Source organism: Vigna unguiculata, chromosome 1 (genome assembly GCF_004118075.2).
Source record: "Vigna unguiculata cultivar IT97K-499-35 chromosome 1, ASM411807v1, whole genome shotgun sequence".
Classification (NCBI taxonomy): domain Eukaryota; kingdom Viridiplantae; phylum Streptophyta; class Magnoliopsida; order Fabales; family Fabaceae; genus Vigna; species Vigna unguiculata.
The window spans coordinates 21,387,341-21,405,775 of NC_040279.1; the positions used below are offsets into that span (position 1 = coordinate 21,387,341).

The 18,435-nt window shown below is 32.8% G+C and overlaps 1 protein-coding gene across 1 annotated transcript; it reads left to right on the forward strand.

Annotated features, from left to right (window-relative positions):
• Positions 1–8,102: 8,102 nt before the first annotated feature.
• On the forward strand, positions 8,103–18,280 carry LOC114189588. The gene is made up of 4 exons (XM_028078197.1): positions 8,103–8,230; positions 17,289–17,410; positions 17,488–17,577; positions 17,841–18,280. The coding sequence occupies exons 1-4, from the start codon at positions 8,103–8,105 to the stop codon at positions 18,278–18,280; spliced, it is 780 nt and encodes a 259-aa protein (XP_027933998.1).
• Positions 18,281–18,435: the final 155 nt, after the last annotated feature.

The following is an 18,435-nucleotide window of genomic DNA, read 5'->3' on the forward strand; positions in this document are numbered from 1 at the left end:
AATGTAGAAGTAGTTTTAACAATTTTTGTTATTTGTCCTGTTACTGATTTTTAGTATAGATTGATTTTCATATGATTTTTTTCCTTTCTTTGTTGTTTTCAGTCTTTAGCTCAGAATTTAATTCTCTTTTGGTGCTTTAAACTTGTATGAGTAGTGTCAATTAGGATATCTTTTATTTTTCTTTAAAAGATAATTTTTATATTAGCAACAACATATATCACTGAGATGTTGAACTGGTTTAATACAGAAGATGGTAATCCTATCCACACTTTAATAGAGGATAATTTTCTTTCTTATCTCTAGTAGTTTATGGTATGTCATAAAAGTAATATGTGTATTAAAGCTATATAAATGAACTAAAGCATCGTGTAATCAGTGTTGTTTAATATCAGCCATGGCGTGATATGGCGGAAATCAGTAGCTGTTTTCTGGCCAGCCACCATAACAAGGCGAGGACGAATCAGAATTTTTATGGTGGCTCATGGCGACCGTTTTGCACGTGGCGGGTGGCAGAGCCCTCGTGGCGAAGATCTCGCACAACAACAAGAGAAGAGAAGAAAGAAAGTAGAAGAGAAGAAAGAAAGAGAAGAAAGAAGGAGAAGAAAGAAGGAGAAGAGAAGAAAGAGAGTTGTGCGACATGTTGGTTGGAGGAAGAAGGAGAAGATAACAAAACCTAAACCTAATTGGTCGGATACATTTAAAATTGGGCCTGGCCCACTTCCCCCAACATCCAAATTTCTTCATTTCACCCTCATTTCAACCTTTTAATATTTACCACTTAACATTGCAGAAATTTTTTCTCTTATTATTTTACTTTTCTACCCTAATATCGAAACCTCTTCTTTTATTATTTTACTTTTCTACCCTAATTTCAGTTCCTCTTCTCCTATTATTTTACTTTTCTACCCTAATTTCAGTTACCATTTTTATTCTTTAAAACCTAAGCCTGGTCCATTGAACACATATTTAACCTAGCCTATTTGCAAAACTTTCTTCATTCTCTATTATTTTATTCTATTCAAAACCAAAAGCTTCTAAAGCTTCCCTACTGGCCACTACCACCCGCTGCCACAAGCTTCCATCGTCGCCGGCCACCACCGTCACCAACCAACACTGTCGCCGATCGCCACCGCCAAGTTTGTTTATTTTTTCAAATTTTTTTATTTATTTTTTCTATTTGTCTAATTTCACTATAATTATTTTGTAAAAAATATACCTATTTTTCAACAATAACAATGGCCAATGATAATGATCCTTCAAGAACATCCCATAAGAGTGACTCAAGATGGAAACATTGTCATCCGATGGATAAATCAAATTTAAACACAACTATTTGTAATTATTGTGGGAAAGTTATGAAAGGAGGAGTTACTAGAGCAAAAGAACATCTCATGGCAAAGAAGGGCAATGTTGCTGCTTGCACCAAGACTCTGAAAAATTTGAGAGAAGAACTTTGAAAATTATACAAAGAAAAAGTAGACAACTCCTTCGTCAATCCTAGATATATTGCAACCAATGATAACCATGAGAGTGAAGATGAGGTTGAAATTTCCACGGCTACTAATGATAAAGGAAGAAATAGCGGTGGAAGAAAAGGACCAATGGATATGTTTTGTAGAAATCCAACTACTGCAATAGAGAAGAGAAAAAAGGAAAAATTAAGGCAAGCTAACATCAAAGAGGCATGTGACAAGTAGGCTTGTCATTAAACCTTGTGAAGTTGAAAAGTTTTCAAGATATGATTGATGTCATAGGTGCTTATGGACCTAATTTACCCGCTCATAGTTATCATGAAATCAGAGTTCCACTTCTCATGAATTGCAATTGGGTGGAGATGGGTTTAAACTTTGGCTTAGATAAAAATAAACTTTCTTTTTTGCAAATTTTAGTTTTGGCATGAATGTGAAAGGGTAAGGGAAACCCTAGCAGAAAGAGCAGCCAAGGGGAGCTGAAAACAGTCCATTATGGTTCATTGAATGGCAATTACCCTTCACAATTAACCATTTTCGTTTTGGCCAAATTAACTCTAGTTTAAGTGCAATTAAAGAGCCAAATTAGAAGTGAGAGGAGGGTGAAGTGAGAGCTAGAGTCAATCTGCAGTCAGAGAGGAGAGACAAAACAAAAGTGGAGAGGGTGAGGAAAACTAGAGGTTGAATAGGGAGGGAGCTTGAAGAAGGCATTAGCGAGCAAGTGGTGGAACACTCTATTGTCAAAGTTTTAAGTAAGGATTCCAGGTTAGGGGAGTTCCTATTGGTTGCTTTAATTTTTATTGCATAAATCGTGATGTATGAGGGGCTGGGATTGTATTTTACATGTATATCAAAACTGAAATCGGGTTTCTAGAATTTTTCCAGAAACTGCCTGGCGGTTATGCGCGACCCGCCAGGCGACACAAGCACCAGACCCATTTTCTGGGTTTTCACCATGAACCGCCTGGCGGCAGAGGATGATCCCCCAGGCGACGCAAACGGGATTACGCAGTCTGATCGTTTTGGGAAATTTTAGGGTGCTTGCGATTTTGCCATGATGTTTATATGCTTAATTGTGAATTTTGATGAGTATGGCTAATTGTGCATGTATGTGTATGTTGGATGCTTGAATTCTTATCTGAAATTTTGAAGTCTAGGGTTCATGTTGGGGTTGAGAACAACTGAGCCTGGAATGTGGGTACGTATAGTCACTGTTTCATGTAGTTAATGTGTAATCGTAATAAAGGCTGGATACTATCATATGTATGCATGTGAAGTGTGAAGATGGGAATGTGGTTGAGGTGAGACGCTTGTGTCTCTGCCAGGCGATACCACAGTTCTGGTGTCTTTTAAGAGTGCTGTTAAAATTGTGTGTATTTGGGGTTGTGTGGGATAACTTGGTGGTATGCTGGAAATCAGTGAGGTAGTGAAGTGAAGGGAACCTAAGGCATTAGATATCAAAAGATGTAAGCATGAGTGTGTAATGATAGGAAGGTATGTTTTTAATTCATATGAAGGGGGGTATGTTTAGAGATGGCAAATAAACCCGTGCCCGTGGGTATCACCCGAACCCGTCCCCGTTTTGACGGGGAATCCCCGCTTTGACTGGGTATGGGTATGGGTATGGGTAATACCCGAAATTTTCAACTGGGGATGGGGATGGGGATGGGGATATATATATACCCGCCCAAATACCCGTCCCCGCTTAAATTACTAAACTATTTATAATTTATTAAATAATCTAAAAAATATATATAAATAAATAATATATTTACACATAAAATATAATATAATATAATATAATATAATATAGTATATATACATATAAATAAAATATACTTTTATATATATATATATATATATATATATATATATATATATATATATATATATATTTACACATATACATGTAATATAATATAATATAATATAATATAATATACATATAATATATATACATAATAATATAATATAATATATATAATATATACGTATAAAACAAATTAATCATTTAACTAGTGAGATCTTTTATAAACAAATTTATAACATGACAAATTTATAAAAATTTAAAAGAAATATATATATATATATATATATATATATATATATATATATATGCATAAAATATCTACGCATATACATATAATATATATACATAATAATATAATATATATTATTATATTTATATTATTATATAATATAATATAATATATACTTAAAATAAATATATATCTATAAAAATATATATATATATATATATATATATATATATATATATATATATATATATATATATATATATATATATATATATATATATATATATATATATATATATATAAACATAAGATATCCACACATATATTATATATACATAGTAATAATAATATAATATATAATATAATATAATATATATAAATAATTATATATATATATATATATAAACATAAGATATCCACACATATAATATATATATATATATATACATAGTAATATAATATATAATATAATATAATATAATATAATATATATATATATATAACATATTTCTCATTCTCTTTGTTTTTTGTTATACACTTTGTTTACTCTTTCAATTGTCTGGTTTGTTTTTCAAGATTTAATTTTGAAGGTAATTTTTCTTCTTCTTATTACATAATTTTTACTCTCTGTACATGGTTATGTTCAAATAGGTGTTCCTCAATTTCATTCTATGAAATAATTTTTAGGTTACACATTTGATTATCTTTATTTATTTATTTATTTTCATGAAAATGTTTGACTCTTATTTTGTAGCTCTTCTTTTTGTTACTTTGGTTATACACTTTTTTACTCTCTTTTAATTGTTTGGCTTGTTCTTTAAGGTTTAAGCAGATCTTCAAGGTACTTTTCCTTTTATCATAATCTTAATTATACATTTTTTTTCCGTTATGTTATGTTCAAATGGATATTCTCAAATTTGGGTCACACATTTAATTATCTTTACTCCTTTATGATAATTTTATTTATTATTTATTTTTTGTTTCATGATAATGTTTAATTCTCAATTTTAAGTGCTCAATTGCATAAATCCTTAATTTAATTCAAGATCAAAAGATGAAGAATCTATGTTTAAATTTGAATTATTATTAATTTAATTTTGTTATTTGTGCTATTTCGTTTAAGTGGTATAATATAAATTTTTAATAGTATAAAAAATATTTGAAATATTTTTAAACTTGATTATTGGTTTTCCTTTTATATTTTGTTAAAAAAGAAATTAACCTTTTTACTTTGTTTGATTTTTTTTTGTTACGTATGTTAGTTTCTAGAGAAAATGAGCACAGGAGATCAAGATTTGCAGGTACCAAGTCCACCACAGTGTTCACAACAACCAACTCCCTTTCAAAGTTCCAATAATGACAGTCAATCTCCATTGAATCCATCTACGCAAACACTTTCAGAAGTTCATGATGAAATACATTCAACAACACAAGTAGAGCCTGAGAAAGGGAAATTGAAAAGTGTTGTGTGGGAACACTTTGAAAAAATAAAAGTTGATGGAAAATACAAAGCTAAATGTAACTATTGCAAGAAACTGCTTGGTGGAGAAACAAAGAATGGAACAAAGCACTTGCACCATCATACAAACATATGTATTCAAAAGAAGGCTTTAGCAAAAGGAAAAGGGGGACAAAAAACACTTTTTTCTAAGATTTCAAGTGGCAAAAAGGAATTGGCTTGTGGAGCTTATAATGAAGAAAATGCCAAGATGGAACTTGCAACAATGATTATATTGCATGAATATCCATTGTCAATAGTGGACCATATTGGTTTTATTAGATTCGTGACAACAATTCAACCATTATTTCAACTTCCTTCACGAAATACGATAAAGAAAGAGATACTCGGCATCTATGAACATGAAAAACAAGTTGTTATGAAGTTGATAGATACAAATAAAGGAAAAATAGCAATTACATCGGATATGTGGACTGCAAGCAATCAAAAGAAAGGGTATATGTCTATCACAGCTCACTATATTGATGACAATTGGACATTGCAAAATATAATTTTGAGGTACACCTTTTTTAATTTATAAATTTTCCAGTAATTTTTTTTATGCACCTCTAGAAAGATTATATGTCTTACAAAATATTGCTTAATTTATAGGTTCATTTATGTTCCCGCACCTCACACAGCTGATCGACTTTGCAATGTATTAGTTGATTGTTTGTTCGATTGGAATATTGATACAAAATTGTCTACTATCACTTTAGACAACTGCAGCACAAATGATAGCATGATTGAAAAAATTAAGGATAAGTTGAAGTTGGACACACTCATTAAGAAAGGGTCTTTGCTTCATATGCGTTGTTCAACACATATCCTTAATTTGATTGTGAAAGAAGGGTTAGCCGTCCTAAAAGAAGGGGTGGAAAAAATTCGAGAAAGTGTAGCATATTGGACAGCAACTCCTAAAAGAATGGAAAAATTTGAGGAAACAGCTAGACAATTGCGAATTTCTTTCACTAAAAAGTTAAGTTTGGATTGCCCAACTAGATGGAATTCTACTTACAAGATGCTTGATATTGCCATATGTTATAAGGATGTGTTTTTTAGGTTAAAGCAACGTGAAGCTCAATACACTTCTTTGCCAACTGATATGCAGTGGGAATTTGCAAAGGATGTTTGTCGAAGGCTAAAATTATTTAATGACATCACATAAATCATTTCTGGCTCCAAATACCCAACTGCCAACATCTTTTTCCCAAAGATTTGTGAGATCAAGATTGCAATAAATGATTGGGTTAAATCTCCTGAGATAACCATTCAAAATATGGCAATACAAATGTTAAAGAAATTTGAAAGTTACTGGAGTGTTATTCATGATATATTGGCAATTGCTTCAGTTTTAGATCCAAGGTACAAGATGGACATGTTAGAATATTATTTTTATAAATTGTATGGTAATGATTTTGATCTGAAACTTAGTAGGATTCGTCAAATGTGCTATGATTTGGTTTTGGAATATCAATCAAAAAAGAATGAAACTTCTTCTTATAGAGCTACATCATTGGAGTTGGGAAAGGATGTTGATAATGATGCGAATGAATTTTTAGAGTTTATGGCAAAAAAGAAAAAAATCTAGAACTACAGTTATGAAAACAGAGTTGGATTATTACTTGGAAGAAGATAATTTGCCGGTTACACAAGAATTTGATATCCTATCATGGTGGAAAACAAATGGGTTAAAGTTTCCAACCCTTCAAGCAATTGCAAGGGATGTTTTAGCTATTCCAATAACAACTGTAGCTTCTGAATCTGCTTTTAGTATTGGTGGTCAGATATTAACTTCTCACCGTAGTCGACTTCATCATATTACTATAGAGGCTTTGATGTGTACAAGAAGTTGGATATGGAACTCAAACCATCTAGGTAAGTTACTCAAATTTATTAATATTTTTTGTTAGTATTTTTTGTGAATTCTCATCTAATATTCTACATTTGGTGTTTGTAGGTGTTAAAAAATTAAAAGGAAAAGATGTTCTCATGAGTGAAAATGAATCTGATGAAGAAGGTACATTATATTCTAGTAATTAAAATTTTCAATTTCAATTATTATATCATATCTAATTTTTCATTTTTTTTCTATGTGTAGGTGGATCGAATGCAAATGAAACCACTGATCATTTGTAAAATTAATAAATATTTTGGTTATTATAAAATTTTAGTAATGTGTAATTTTTTAGCTTTTATATAATTATTTGAATTTTATTTAGTTGTTATTTGATACTTTAATTTGAGATTTATACTATTATAATATTTTTCTTAATATTTGACATCATGAAAATCAAAAAGAGTATGTTATTTTAATATTGAATATTTTGATAGTATCATGATTCCGTTGGTGTGATTTTTAATTTTTTTTATAAAAAATATTTAATTGATATATGGAACAATAAAAAAATGGGTATGGGTATGGGTATAAGAAAATACCCGTTACCCGGTGGGGATGGGGATGGGTCAAAAGTTGTATACCCGTTGGGTTTGGGGATGGGGATGGGGATGAATTTTTATTATGGGGATGGGGATGGGATCATGATACCCGTACCCGCCCCGCCCCGTTGCCATCCCTAGGTATGTTGAACCTGATAGTAATTGTAATAAATTGGAGGATGTGAGGAAACAATGTGGATGATTAATTGGTAATGAGTTCGTTTATTGGTAATGGGTTGAATGTCAAGTGTAAGGTATGATGGAGTTTAAAGAATAACTTGTTATTAAATGAGAAGTATGATATAATGAATGTATGTGAAAGTGTGATTCTGTGGTTTGCATATGTTTAGACAAGGAAGAGGTATGTCCCTGTAATAGCGTAAAATGTAATACTCTTTATTGGTGTTGTGTTAAAATGGCATGTGTAATATGGATTCATTAGCATAATTAAACCTGTGCATAAAGATCAAGTTATGGAACTACGACTGGACTATTATACTGGTACCATAATCTGTGCTTGAATTGTTTGGGGTTCATTAGAACCCGTTTGATGTGCCAAAAACTAGTAGCATTGCGCTACTGGTATGGCACCTGGCGGCGCGAGGCCAGCCGCCAAGCGATAGACAGACAACTTAGTGGCAGTGGCCACTAGACGAGATGGCGCTTGGCGGCAGGGTGGGTTCCGCCAGGCGGAAGTGGAGCAATAGCAGTACTGGACACTACGAGGCGCTTGGCGGCAGTGTTGGTTCCGCCAAGCGGGAGAAGTGTTGTAGAGGCTCTGGAAGGTGATTAGCGCTTGGCGGCAGGCTTGGGGTCCGCCGGGCGGTGACGTGGCAGCAACACTCTTGTTTTGGCGCTTGGTGCCTGGCAGTGTGTGATGCCCGCCAGGCGGTCTGGATTCGGATTCCGCCTAGCGACGTGAGATGCGCGCCAGGCGGATTTGGTCCAGTGATGGTGCGCGAGAAAAGTTTTCTACACTGCTTTAAGGGATGTTCATGATACGATGCTTTGGCTGGGGGCCCAATTACGAGTGTATCTTGTATTGGGGTAACACGTGACCACTTTAGGTTGTAGCCTGGTGGTTTAGGAAGTTCAGTGGAGTGTGCGGGTTGTGGCTCGTACGACGAGGTTTCGGATGATTGCCCTCTTCAGTGTATTCTGATGGAGTTTTGGTAGTCTGGAAACAACTACAAACTTATGTTTGTTTTGGGGAACTCCACTTGGTGTCACAGTGAGATGCTGTGGCAAAGTTATTCCCACGTGTGGACTATCAGGTGGTGGCCTGTAGTCGGAGGGGCGAATAGACACTCGTGCAGCAAAGATCGATCATTAATCTCACTTAAAGGGTATACAAATGATAAATGTCTAAATGCAAGTACTGGAAATGGAGAAGGAAGGGTAGAATTGAGAAATATACTAACCTGGGTTTTAAATGCTTAGAGGTTGTATTTAATGTTAATTTTGTTTGGTTTATTTAAATGAGCTCACCCTATCTGTGTGTGTGGCGATGATCATGTAACTTGTTACATAGGAGCAGATGTTGATGCAGGTGGGCAGGTTGATGCATAGAGACAGAGTGGGGACCTCTCAGGAGTTTTACCGATTTTTATTTTTGTCAGAATATGGATTTAATGTAATAATTTTATAGACAAATATATCGCATTACGGTTTTGGCGCGCTTTATGTTATTTGATTTGGCGCGTTGGACTTAAAGTTTAAAATTCTTCTCGCATTTTGGGAATTTATTTATAATAAATGAGGTTATTCATTTAAAATTTTATTTTGTTTTATTTTAGTAAGTAATTTCCGGCTAGGACGTTACATATAGATTTTATGCTTGAAGACATTGGAAAGCTTCCTTTGATAAAGAAGACAATTCAAAGAGGATTTAGTCTTGTTGGCTTTATCTATAGTCATTCTAGTATCTTGAGTTTGTTGAGACAATTTACAAATAAGAGGGAATTAGTAAGATATGTCATTACAAGTGTCGCAACCGAAATCGCGACGGGACGACGAACCAAGATAATTATTTGTAAAAAAAGAGTTTGGAGTCACCACCATAGTTATTATAGGAAACTATGGAAAACCAAAAACAAAAAAGCAAGGTCTGCGAAAAATCAGAATTTGGGTCCGGGAGTCGGTTACGCGTGGGGAAGGTATTAACACCCCACAATGCCCGTCCTAAGACGGTACCTTTAATTAAATGTGCAAAAGTTTTGTGGTTTCTCAAAATATTTAAGTTTTCCCAATATTAGTAATAAAAGAATGTACAAAAAACAAAACTATTTTTTTGATTTTTTGGGCCCGACGAGGATTAATCCTCGCTCCTACGTATCTTCATGTGAATGGAGAATCAGGGTTACGTAGTTCTTTTTGAAAAATCTATTTGGAAAATTATTTGAAAATGATTTAATTTGTTTTATAATTTTCAAAATCTTTTTATCTAAATTTTAGTATTATTTTAAAATTGGTGTCATGCGACGCGAGCGGTCAGATAGACACTTCAAGTAAACTCTTTTTTAATCTTTTATTTTTTACTTTTTTAATCATTTATAAATTTTTAATATTTTTTTGAAGTTATTTTAGAGTAGTTGTGGATGTCATTGCGAAGTGAGTAACCAAATAGATATAAAAGAGGAAACAAAAAAAGTTATATTTTATTTTTAGATCATCTGTATATATTTTTAGAAGAAGCAAAAGTCTAAATTAGATGTCATGCGACGCGAGCGGCCAGACAGGCAATAAAGAAAGGGGAAACATATATTTTTATGATTAAAAACAAGAATGAAAATTGAAAAAAAAACTAAATCAAAAGATGAAAGAATTGAGAGTGACGTTCCTTAAAACAATTTCAATATCTCCTCACCTTTTTTCTTTTTTTTTTTTGCTTCCTCTTCTAATATTTTTTTGTTTGTTTTTCCAATGGAGATAAAGATGAGAGGTGTCTATGTGGGTGGTAATGAGAGAAAGAGAGAGCATAGAGAATGTTTTCTTCTCTTTTTTTATTCTACCTCCTTCAATTTTTTTAAAAGAGAGATAAAAGAGAAGGTGTGTGTGGGAGTGGTGATGGGAAAGAATTAGAGAAATGTAGAGAATCAATTTTTTCTTTTTTTTCGGTCCCGATAGAGTGTGTATTTATACTCACACCTTGCAATATCAATGCAATCTCAGCCTTAATTGTAATGAACAATATAAGGAAGGAATTAGTCATGATAGCAGCACATTTTGGAGATAAAATCAGAGCACAAAATCAAACAAGATCAGTAATATTGATTCTAACCGTTAACAAAAATCAATCTAATTAGTAATATTGATTCTAATTATATGAAGAGATATTGCTTTTAATTATTAGAATCATATCATTAATTTCCCTATTAGGAAAAATGGTAGAAAGCAGGTTGAGTTGTTGGGCTCATGAGAAGGAGTGCGATAATTAATAACAAATTGGGCTCTTCCCTCTTTATTCTTTTTTTTCATCTTTTTTTTTTCTAAAATTAAAGTTTGAAAATATTTGAAGAAAATAATGTTTCACATTTTTTTTATTTTTTTAATCTTTTTTAAAATAAATTTATTTATCCAGACGAAATTGGGTGTTGACAGCTGCCCCTCTTTACTTAGATTATACTAGATAATATGAAAATTTGATTTTTTTTCATATTATCGTAATAAAAGATAAGTAAAGATAAAAACACTAATTTCGTTCGGGTTTCAAAAGAAGACAAATTTGAAGATCGACTTCACCATTCAAAAGGAGATGGTCTACATCTGAAAGGAACTAGGTGACCATTACCAAGTAGAGGGTCCTAATTCGACACACCTTTTTTTTACTTTTTGAAATTTAAAAAGACCAATCCCGAGGAGAGTGGCTATATCTAAAGGATTCAACGACCATTACCATGTAGAGGGTCCAATCCGAAAAACCAAATTCTTTTTGTATTTTGACTTTTTGAAAAAAAGATTAGACCGAACCTGAGGAGAGGGTCTATATCTAAAGGATTCAACGACCATTACCATGTAGAGGGTCCCAATCCGAAAAACCAAATTCTTTTTGTATTTTGACTTTTTGAAAAAAAAAGATTAGACCAATACTGAGGAGAGGGTCTATATCTAAAATAACGATGACCATTACCATGTAGAGGGTCATCATCTGACAAAAGAAATCAATGACCATTGCCTCGCAGAGGGTCTTGATGTAAGGAGATCAATGACCATTGCCTCGCAGAGGGCCTCGATATGACATATGAAATCAATGACCATTGCCTCGCAGAGGGTCTTGATGTAAAGAGATCGATGACCATTGCCTCACAGAGGGCCTCGATGTGACAAAAGAAATCAATGACCATTGCCTCACAGAGGGTCTTGATATAAAGAGATCGATGACCATTGCCTCGCAGAGGGCCTCGATGTGACAAAGGAATCAATGACCATTGCCTTGTAGAGGGTCTTGATGTATAAAAGGAGAATCTAAATTTTGCTTTTGAATTGTCGACAAACACCAAGTGAATGCCTAACGTTTTTTAGACTTAAACAAAAAATATCATTGCTGACTTTTTCTTTTTTTTTATATGATTTTCAATGATTTTGTGGAGTATGATGGATGATTTGATGATGCATGACATGTTATGATTTTCTTTATGAACCTATATGATGATGCATACATGGATGTGTGGATGCATGGGTGGAATTTACCTTTTTCATTTTCCTTTATTTTAATTTGAGAGCAAAGAAAACTAGGCTTACAGGCTAGAAAAAAACTTTGAGGCCAGACAAAATTGGATTTAGGGGCCAATGTGGAAATTGGGCTTGGGAGCCAGTGTGGAAACTGGGCTTGAGGTTAGTGTGAAATCTGGGCTTAGAAACTAGTGTGGGAATTGGACTTGGGGGCCAGTGGAAATTGGGCTTGGGGGGCCAGTGTGGAAACTAGGCTTGAGGTTAGTGTGAAATCTGGGCTTAGGAACTAGTGTGGGAATTGGACTTAGGGGCCAATGGAAATTGGGCTTAGGGTATATTGGTCATTCATATAAATGAAAAGGACCAAAATTTGAGAAACATCATAGAAACCAAATTGTGTATGTTTTTTAATTTTCTTCCTTCTAAAACGCAAGGATTCAATAACCATTCATATGAGTGAAGAGGGTTTTGATTGGAAAGATGTAAACTATTTTATTCAAAAAGATCAATGACTCATGTATGCATGGCTTGGTATGATGTATGAATTGCCTTATGTATGAATTTTCTTTTGCATTTTTTTAAAAAACATTCGAATTGTTCCCCATTTCATTGTTATTTTCTAATTCATGGAGTCATTCTACTTTGATATTTTTTTTACTTTTTCAAATCATTTCCTTGGTCTAATCAATTTACTAACAAACACTTTTTTAATCATTTCTTTGAAACACTATTTGAATGACATGCATGAAATTGCCAAGGGCTTGAAAAGGTTTGGACGAGGTGATGAAGATTAACTAGTTAGTTGTCCCAATTTGAATTTGTCTCGGGACAAAATGTGTTTGGGCTTTTCCAGTTATTGATGGTATGAATAAAATGATGGGGATTTCAAAAAAAATGACAACCAAATGAGGAGATTAAAAAATGACGGGGTCTTTACAGGTTGCCCTTAATGTGATCACGGACTTCAATGTAAATAAATGCCCCAATTCAAAATGAATGATCAGAATATATGAATCACAAACAAAGTGACTGCCCCAGTTTGGGTTTGGGATTGATAAATATGGACTATGCTAAGGTTGGTCAAGGTTTAGGCTTAGAGCGGAGTTATTATTGGAGCAAAGATGAAGTTTCATGAAGAATGAATTGAAAGGGGACAACCGAAGTTTAGCTTAATTGCCTGATTGTCCATGCTAATTTTGAAGTTTTGAAAACATGTCAACCAAACATAAACTGCCCCAGTGTTTAAAAGAAAATCTCTGAACACACTTTTTCAATCCTTTTTTTATAATTTTTTTTAGAACAAACCTGTTAGCAAATCAAAATTTTCCTCTAAATAAAACCTTCAAAAGATAATAATCAATCTTTGATCTATGTGGACTTTATTAGGCTTGTATTGTGGCCAAGGCTAGGGGTATTGAAATGAATGATAGTAAAGGCTCAAACAAGTGATGTGATGGTTGTTTCAAACAAGGATCTTTGAATAATATTCCATTCAATATTTATTTTACTTCATTTCGTTCACTTTTATTTTTTTCTTTCTATATTTTGACATTTTATTCTCATTCTTTAAACTTTTGCTTTTTTCTATATAACAATGTCATTTCTTTCTTTCTTTTCTTTTTTTTTGATATTTTTGTATTGGTGAACTACAAGTCGGATGAAACAAATGCAAACATTATGTTAACCCTTAGTGGGAGGGTGATCCTTGTTTAGGGTAATTTGAAAGAAATTGGTTTTGGAAGGCTCAAATTGGGTAGCAAAGGATAATTACTTTTGTTTTTTTGGATAAAGAAACATGGCCACACATCATTTCAAAACATGATTGTTTTTTCTAAAAAAAAAAAAATTAATTCACAGGAAAATAATTGATTTCAACTTACAGGATGCCCCTTGTTTGGTTCTCTTTTTCACTTTTTTGTTTTATTTTTTGCCTAGACTGTCCTTCAAAGTTGTTAGTCTAGCGAACTTTTCTTCCCTTTGTATTTTTTTTTGTTCAGAGAGTTTCTTGAAATCATTTTAAGGTATGTGTCCCCTTTATGATGATCCTCCATGGAAATGAAAACAAGGTTTATGGTGGAAGAGAGATGGATAGGGAAATAAATTTGAGCAATTTCATGTATGCAAGACTATATGATGCTTCAAAAGACGTGATAACAAACAAAATTTTATTTCTTTATTCAATCCACTGATTTGACCAAAGAATGTTTTATTATTTTTTCCATTTTTCATAAGAAAGATTCCAAGAATTTGGTGATAAGAAAAGTGAGAAACAATTTGAACTTATTGTAGTGCAAATTTTTTTGTTTTTTTTTAATTTATGTTGATGCATGCTATATGTTTCAATCTTTGGATAACGTATCATGAATGACCACAAAATGGAATGCAATGCATGTTTGTTGTGCATCACAGTGGTACTTATTCACATGATATGCTAATGAAATGTATGTCTATGGCTAATAATGGTGTGATTGTGATGCATTTATTATTATATACAAGGAAAGGTGAGAGTAAAGGACACAAATAGTCTCCCTTTAGTGTCTCTATTTAACATGGGTTTAATGCTTAAAGTTATAAGCGGAAGTATATGTACTCACAAAGATAGTTCCCTAATACCTAAATATCAAGGTCACTAGAGCTATGGCCCACTTCATGGCATTTCCCACGACAGTTGGTAAACAACAAGAAGTGGGAGTACCAATGAAGCAAACAACTCTAGCTGGGGTTCTCACAATGACCACTTGGGAAGTACATCCACTGTGACACTGCTACACAATCCCCTCTAATTCTAAGGAACTCAGACCCGGGTATAGGGCCCCACTCATGTAATGAATAAAATGTGTGTGTGAAGGGGAACACAATGCATACCTAAACCCACACCTGGCAATTATTCCAAATACAAAAATAAAGAAGATTGAATATACACATACAATTATTTTAAATATAAAAAAAGATAAAAAATGCATACCCAAAAAAAAATATTGAGAAAAGAAAAAATAGGAAGAAAAACCACATCAATCTTGCACATCCAAATAAATGGTCTGATTCTCTAGCGTCCCCAGTGGAGTCGCCATTTGTCGCAACCGAAATCGCGACGGGACGACGAACCGAGATAATTATTTGTAAAAACAGAGTTTGGAGTCGCCACCATAGTTATTATAGGAAACTATGGAAAACCATAAACAAAAAAGCAAGGTCTGCCAAAAACCAGAATTTGGGTCTAAGAGTCGGTTACGCGTGGGGAAGGTATTAGCACCCCACAACGCCCGTCCTAAGACTGTACCTTTAATTAAATGTGCAAAAGTTTTGTGGTTTTTCAAAATATTTTTCCAAAAATTAGTAATAAAAGAATGTACAAAAAACAAAACTATTTTTTTGATTTTTTGGGCCCGACGAGGATTAATCCTCGCTCCTACGTATCTCCATGTGAATGGAGAATCATGGTAGCGTAGTTCTTTTTGAAAAATCTATTTGGAAAATTATTTGAAAATGATTTAATTTGTTTTATAATTTTCAAAATCTTTTTATCTAAATTTTAGTATTATTTTAAAATTGGTGTCATGTGACGCGAGCGGTCGGATAGATACTTCAAGTAAACTATTTTTTTTTAATCTTTTATTTTTTATTTTTTTAATCATTTATAAATTTTTAATATTTTTTTAAAGTTGTTTTAGAGTAGTTGTGGATGTCATTGCGACCTGAGTAACCAAATAGATATAAAAGAGTAAACAAAGAAAGTTATATTTTATTTTTAGATCATCTGTATATATTTTTAGGAAAAGCAAAAGTCTAAATTAGATGTCATGCGACGCAAGCGGCCAGACAGACAATAATGAAAGGGGAAACATATATTTTTATGATTAAAAAAAGAATGAAAATTGAAAAAAAAAACTAAATCAAAAGATGAAAGAATTGAGAGTGACGTACCTTAAAACAATTTCAATATCTCCTCACCTTTTTTCTTTTCTTTTTTTTTTGCTTCCTCTTCTAATATTTTTTTTTGTTTGTTTTTCCAATGGAGATAAAGATGAGAGGTGTCTATGTGGGTGGTAATGAGAGAAAGAGAGAGCGTAGAGAATGTTTTCTTCTCTTTTTTTTATTCTACCTCCTTCAATATTTTTTTTAAAAGAGAGATAAAAGAGAAGGTGTGTGTGGGAGTGGTGATGGGAAAGAATTAGAGAAATGTAGAGAATCAATTTTTTCTTTTTTTTCGGTCCCGATAGAGTGCGTATTTATACTGACACCTTGCAATATCAATGCAATCTCAGCCTTAATTGTAATGAACAATATAAGGAAGGAATTAGTCATGATAGTAGCACATTATGGAGATCAAATCAGAGCACAAAATCAAACAAGATCAGTAATATTGATTCTAATCGTTAACAAAAATCAATCCTAATTAATAATATTGATTCTAATTATATGAAGAGATATTGCTTTTAATTATTAGAATCATATCATTAATTTCTCTATCAGGAAAAATGGTAGAAAGCAGGTTGAGTTGTTGGGCTCATGAGAAGGAGTGCGATAATTAATAACAAATTAGGCTCTTCCCTCTTTATTCTTTTTTTTCATCTCGCTTTTTTTTTTCTAAAATTAAAGTTTGAAAATCTTTGAAGAAAATAATGTTTCACATTTTTTTTTATTTTTTTAATCTTTTTTAAAATAAATTTATTTACCCGGACGAAATTGGGTGTTGACAACAAGGTTTGCTACCTTATATTTATCATTACAAAGGTTGCACCAAGAGAAGGGAAATTTGAGAAAAATGTTCACCTCTGATGTATGGAGCAATAACAAGCTATCCAGGGTAGCTAAGGGGAGGGAGGCTACCAAAATTGTTCTTATGCCTTCATTTTGGAATCAAGTAGTATTTACTCTCAAAGTCATGGCTCCTCTTGTTCATGTGCTTCGTCTAGTGGATGGGGAAAGAAAAGCAACTATGGGTTATATATATGAAGCAATGGAGAAAGCCAAGGAAAAAATAGTGAAGTCATTCAACAAAGATGAAAGTAAATAGAATGATGTATTTACAATCATTGATAACAAATGGACATGTCAACTTCATCGCCCTTTGCATGTTGCTAGTCACTTTTTGAACCCAGAGTTCTTTTATTCCAACCCGGACATGGAATATGATTTGGAAGTTATAAATGGATTATATGATTGCATCAGGAGGTTGGTGCCAAGTAAAGATGTGCAACAAAAATTTTTAACTGATTTGCCTCTTTATAAGAGTGAAAATGGACTCTTTGGTGATGATTTTGCCAAAGAATCAAGGAAAACCACAGCCCCAGGTAAGACACTTAAACACTTTTTAAATTGTGCTAAGATATAATGGTTACATTCTAAGCCACTTTCATTGCTTGTGTAGCTCAATGGTGGAAGAATTATGGGCATGCAGCTCCTAACTTACAAAAGCTAGCAATCAAGATTTTAAGCTTGACAAGTAGTTCATCGGGATGTGAGTGCAATTGGAGTGTTTTTTAGCAAGTAATAAGACATGACTCATTTCATTATTATATTAGTTTGTAAGTTGTAGAAAGAAATTAATTTACATATTACTTATTCACATTGCAGATTCATTCAAAGAAAAGGAATAGATTGGACCACAAAAGGTTACATGATTTGGTTTACATAAAGTATAATTAACAACTTGCTCAAAGATACAATATTAAGGATGAAATAGACCCTATTCTATTGAATGACATTGATGAATGTAATGAGTGGTTAATGAGGAAGTTGATGATGATAACGATAATGAAGAGGGAGGTAATGATTTGGTTTTTCATGATGATCCCACTCTTATTTGGGCAATTATTTATGAAGCTTCAGGTATTGGAGAACTAGTAGTTTATACAAGGAGACAAGCAACTAATAAAAGAAAGCAACCATCAAGTGATGGTATTGTTATTGGATCTTCCCATGCTTCTAAGAAAGGTCTAGGTGCAACTCCAACTCCAACTCCAACACAACCTAAGAAGGGTAAAGAGAGGACTCAAATTCAAGTTCAAAATGAATTGCATGATAGCTCTGATTCTGAGTTTGATAGATTACTTAACTTTGACAAGATTCTCTCAGAAGGGGAAGAGGAGGAGGGATATGCCCCATTGGATGATGACATTGAAGACAATTATGTTGGAGTTGAAGAAGGATATGATGATTAGAAAGAAACTTAGTACATACATTTAATGATTTGTTGCTATTTTATGTTTTAAACTTTAAATTTGTAGTGTTTTGATATGATGTTATTATTAATTGGATTTTTATACATAATATCATTACTTTTTCATTAAAATTATATGTGGTGGTATTATATTTT

Bases quoted from the DNA above. Each gene is read 5' to 3' on its own strand.
- LOC114189588 (XM_028078197.1), top strand. From the start codon at position 8,103: ATGGCGCTTGGCGGCAGGGTGGGTTCCGCCAGGCGGAAGTGGAGCAAT. The intron at 17,411-17,487 runs GTAAGACACTTA...TTGCTTGTGTAG, and splicing joins AAGGAAAACCACAGCCCCAG to CTCAATGGTGGAAGAATTAT. The intron at 17,578-17,840 runs GTGAGTGCAATT...GAATGTAATGAG, and splicing joins GACAAGTAGTTCATCGGGAT to TGGTTAATGAGGAAGTTGAT.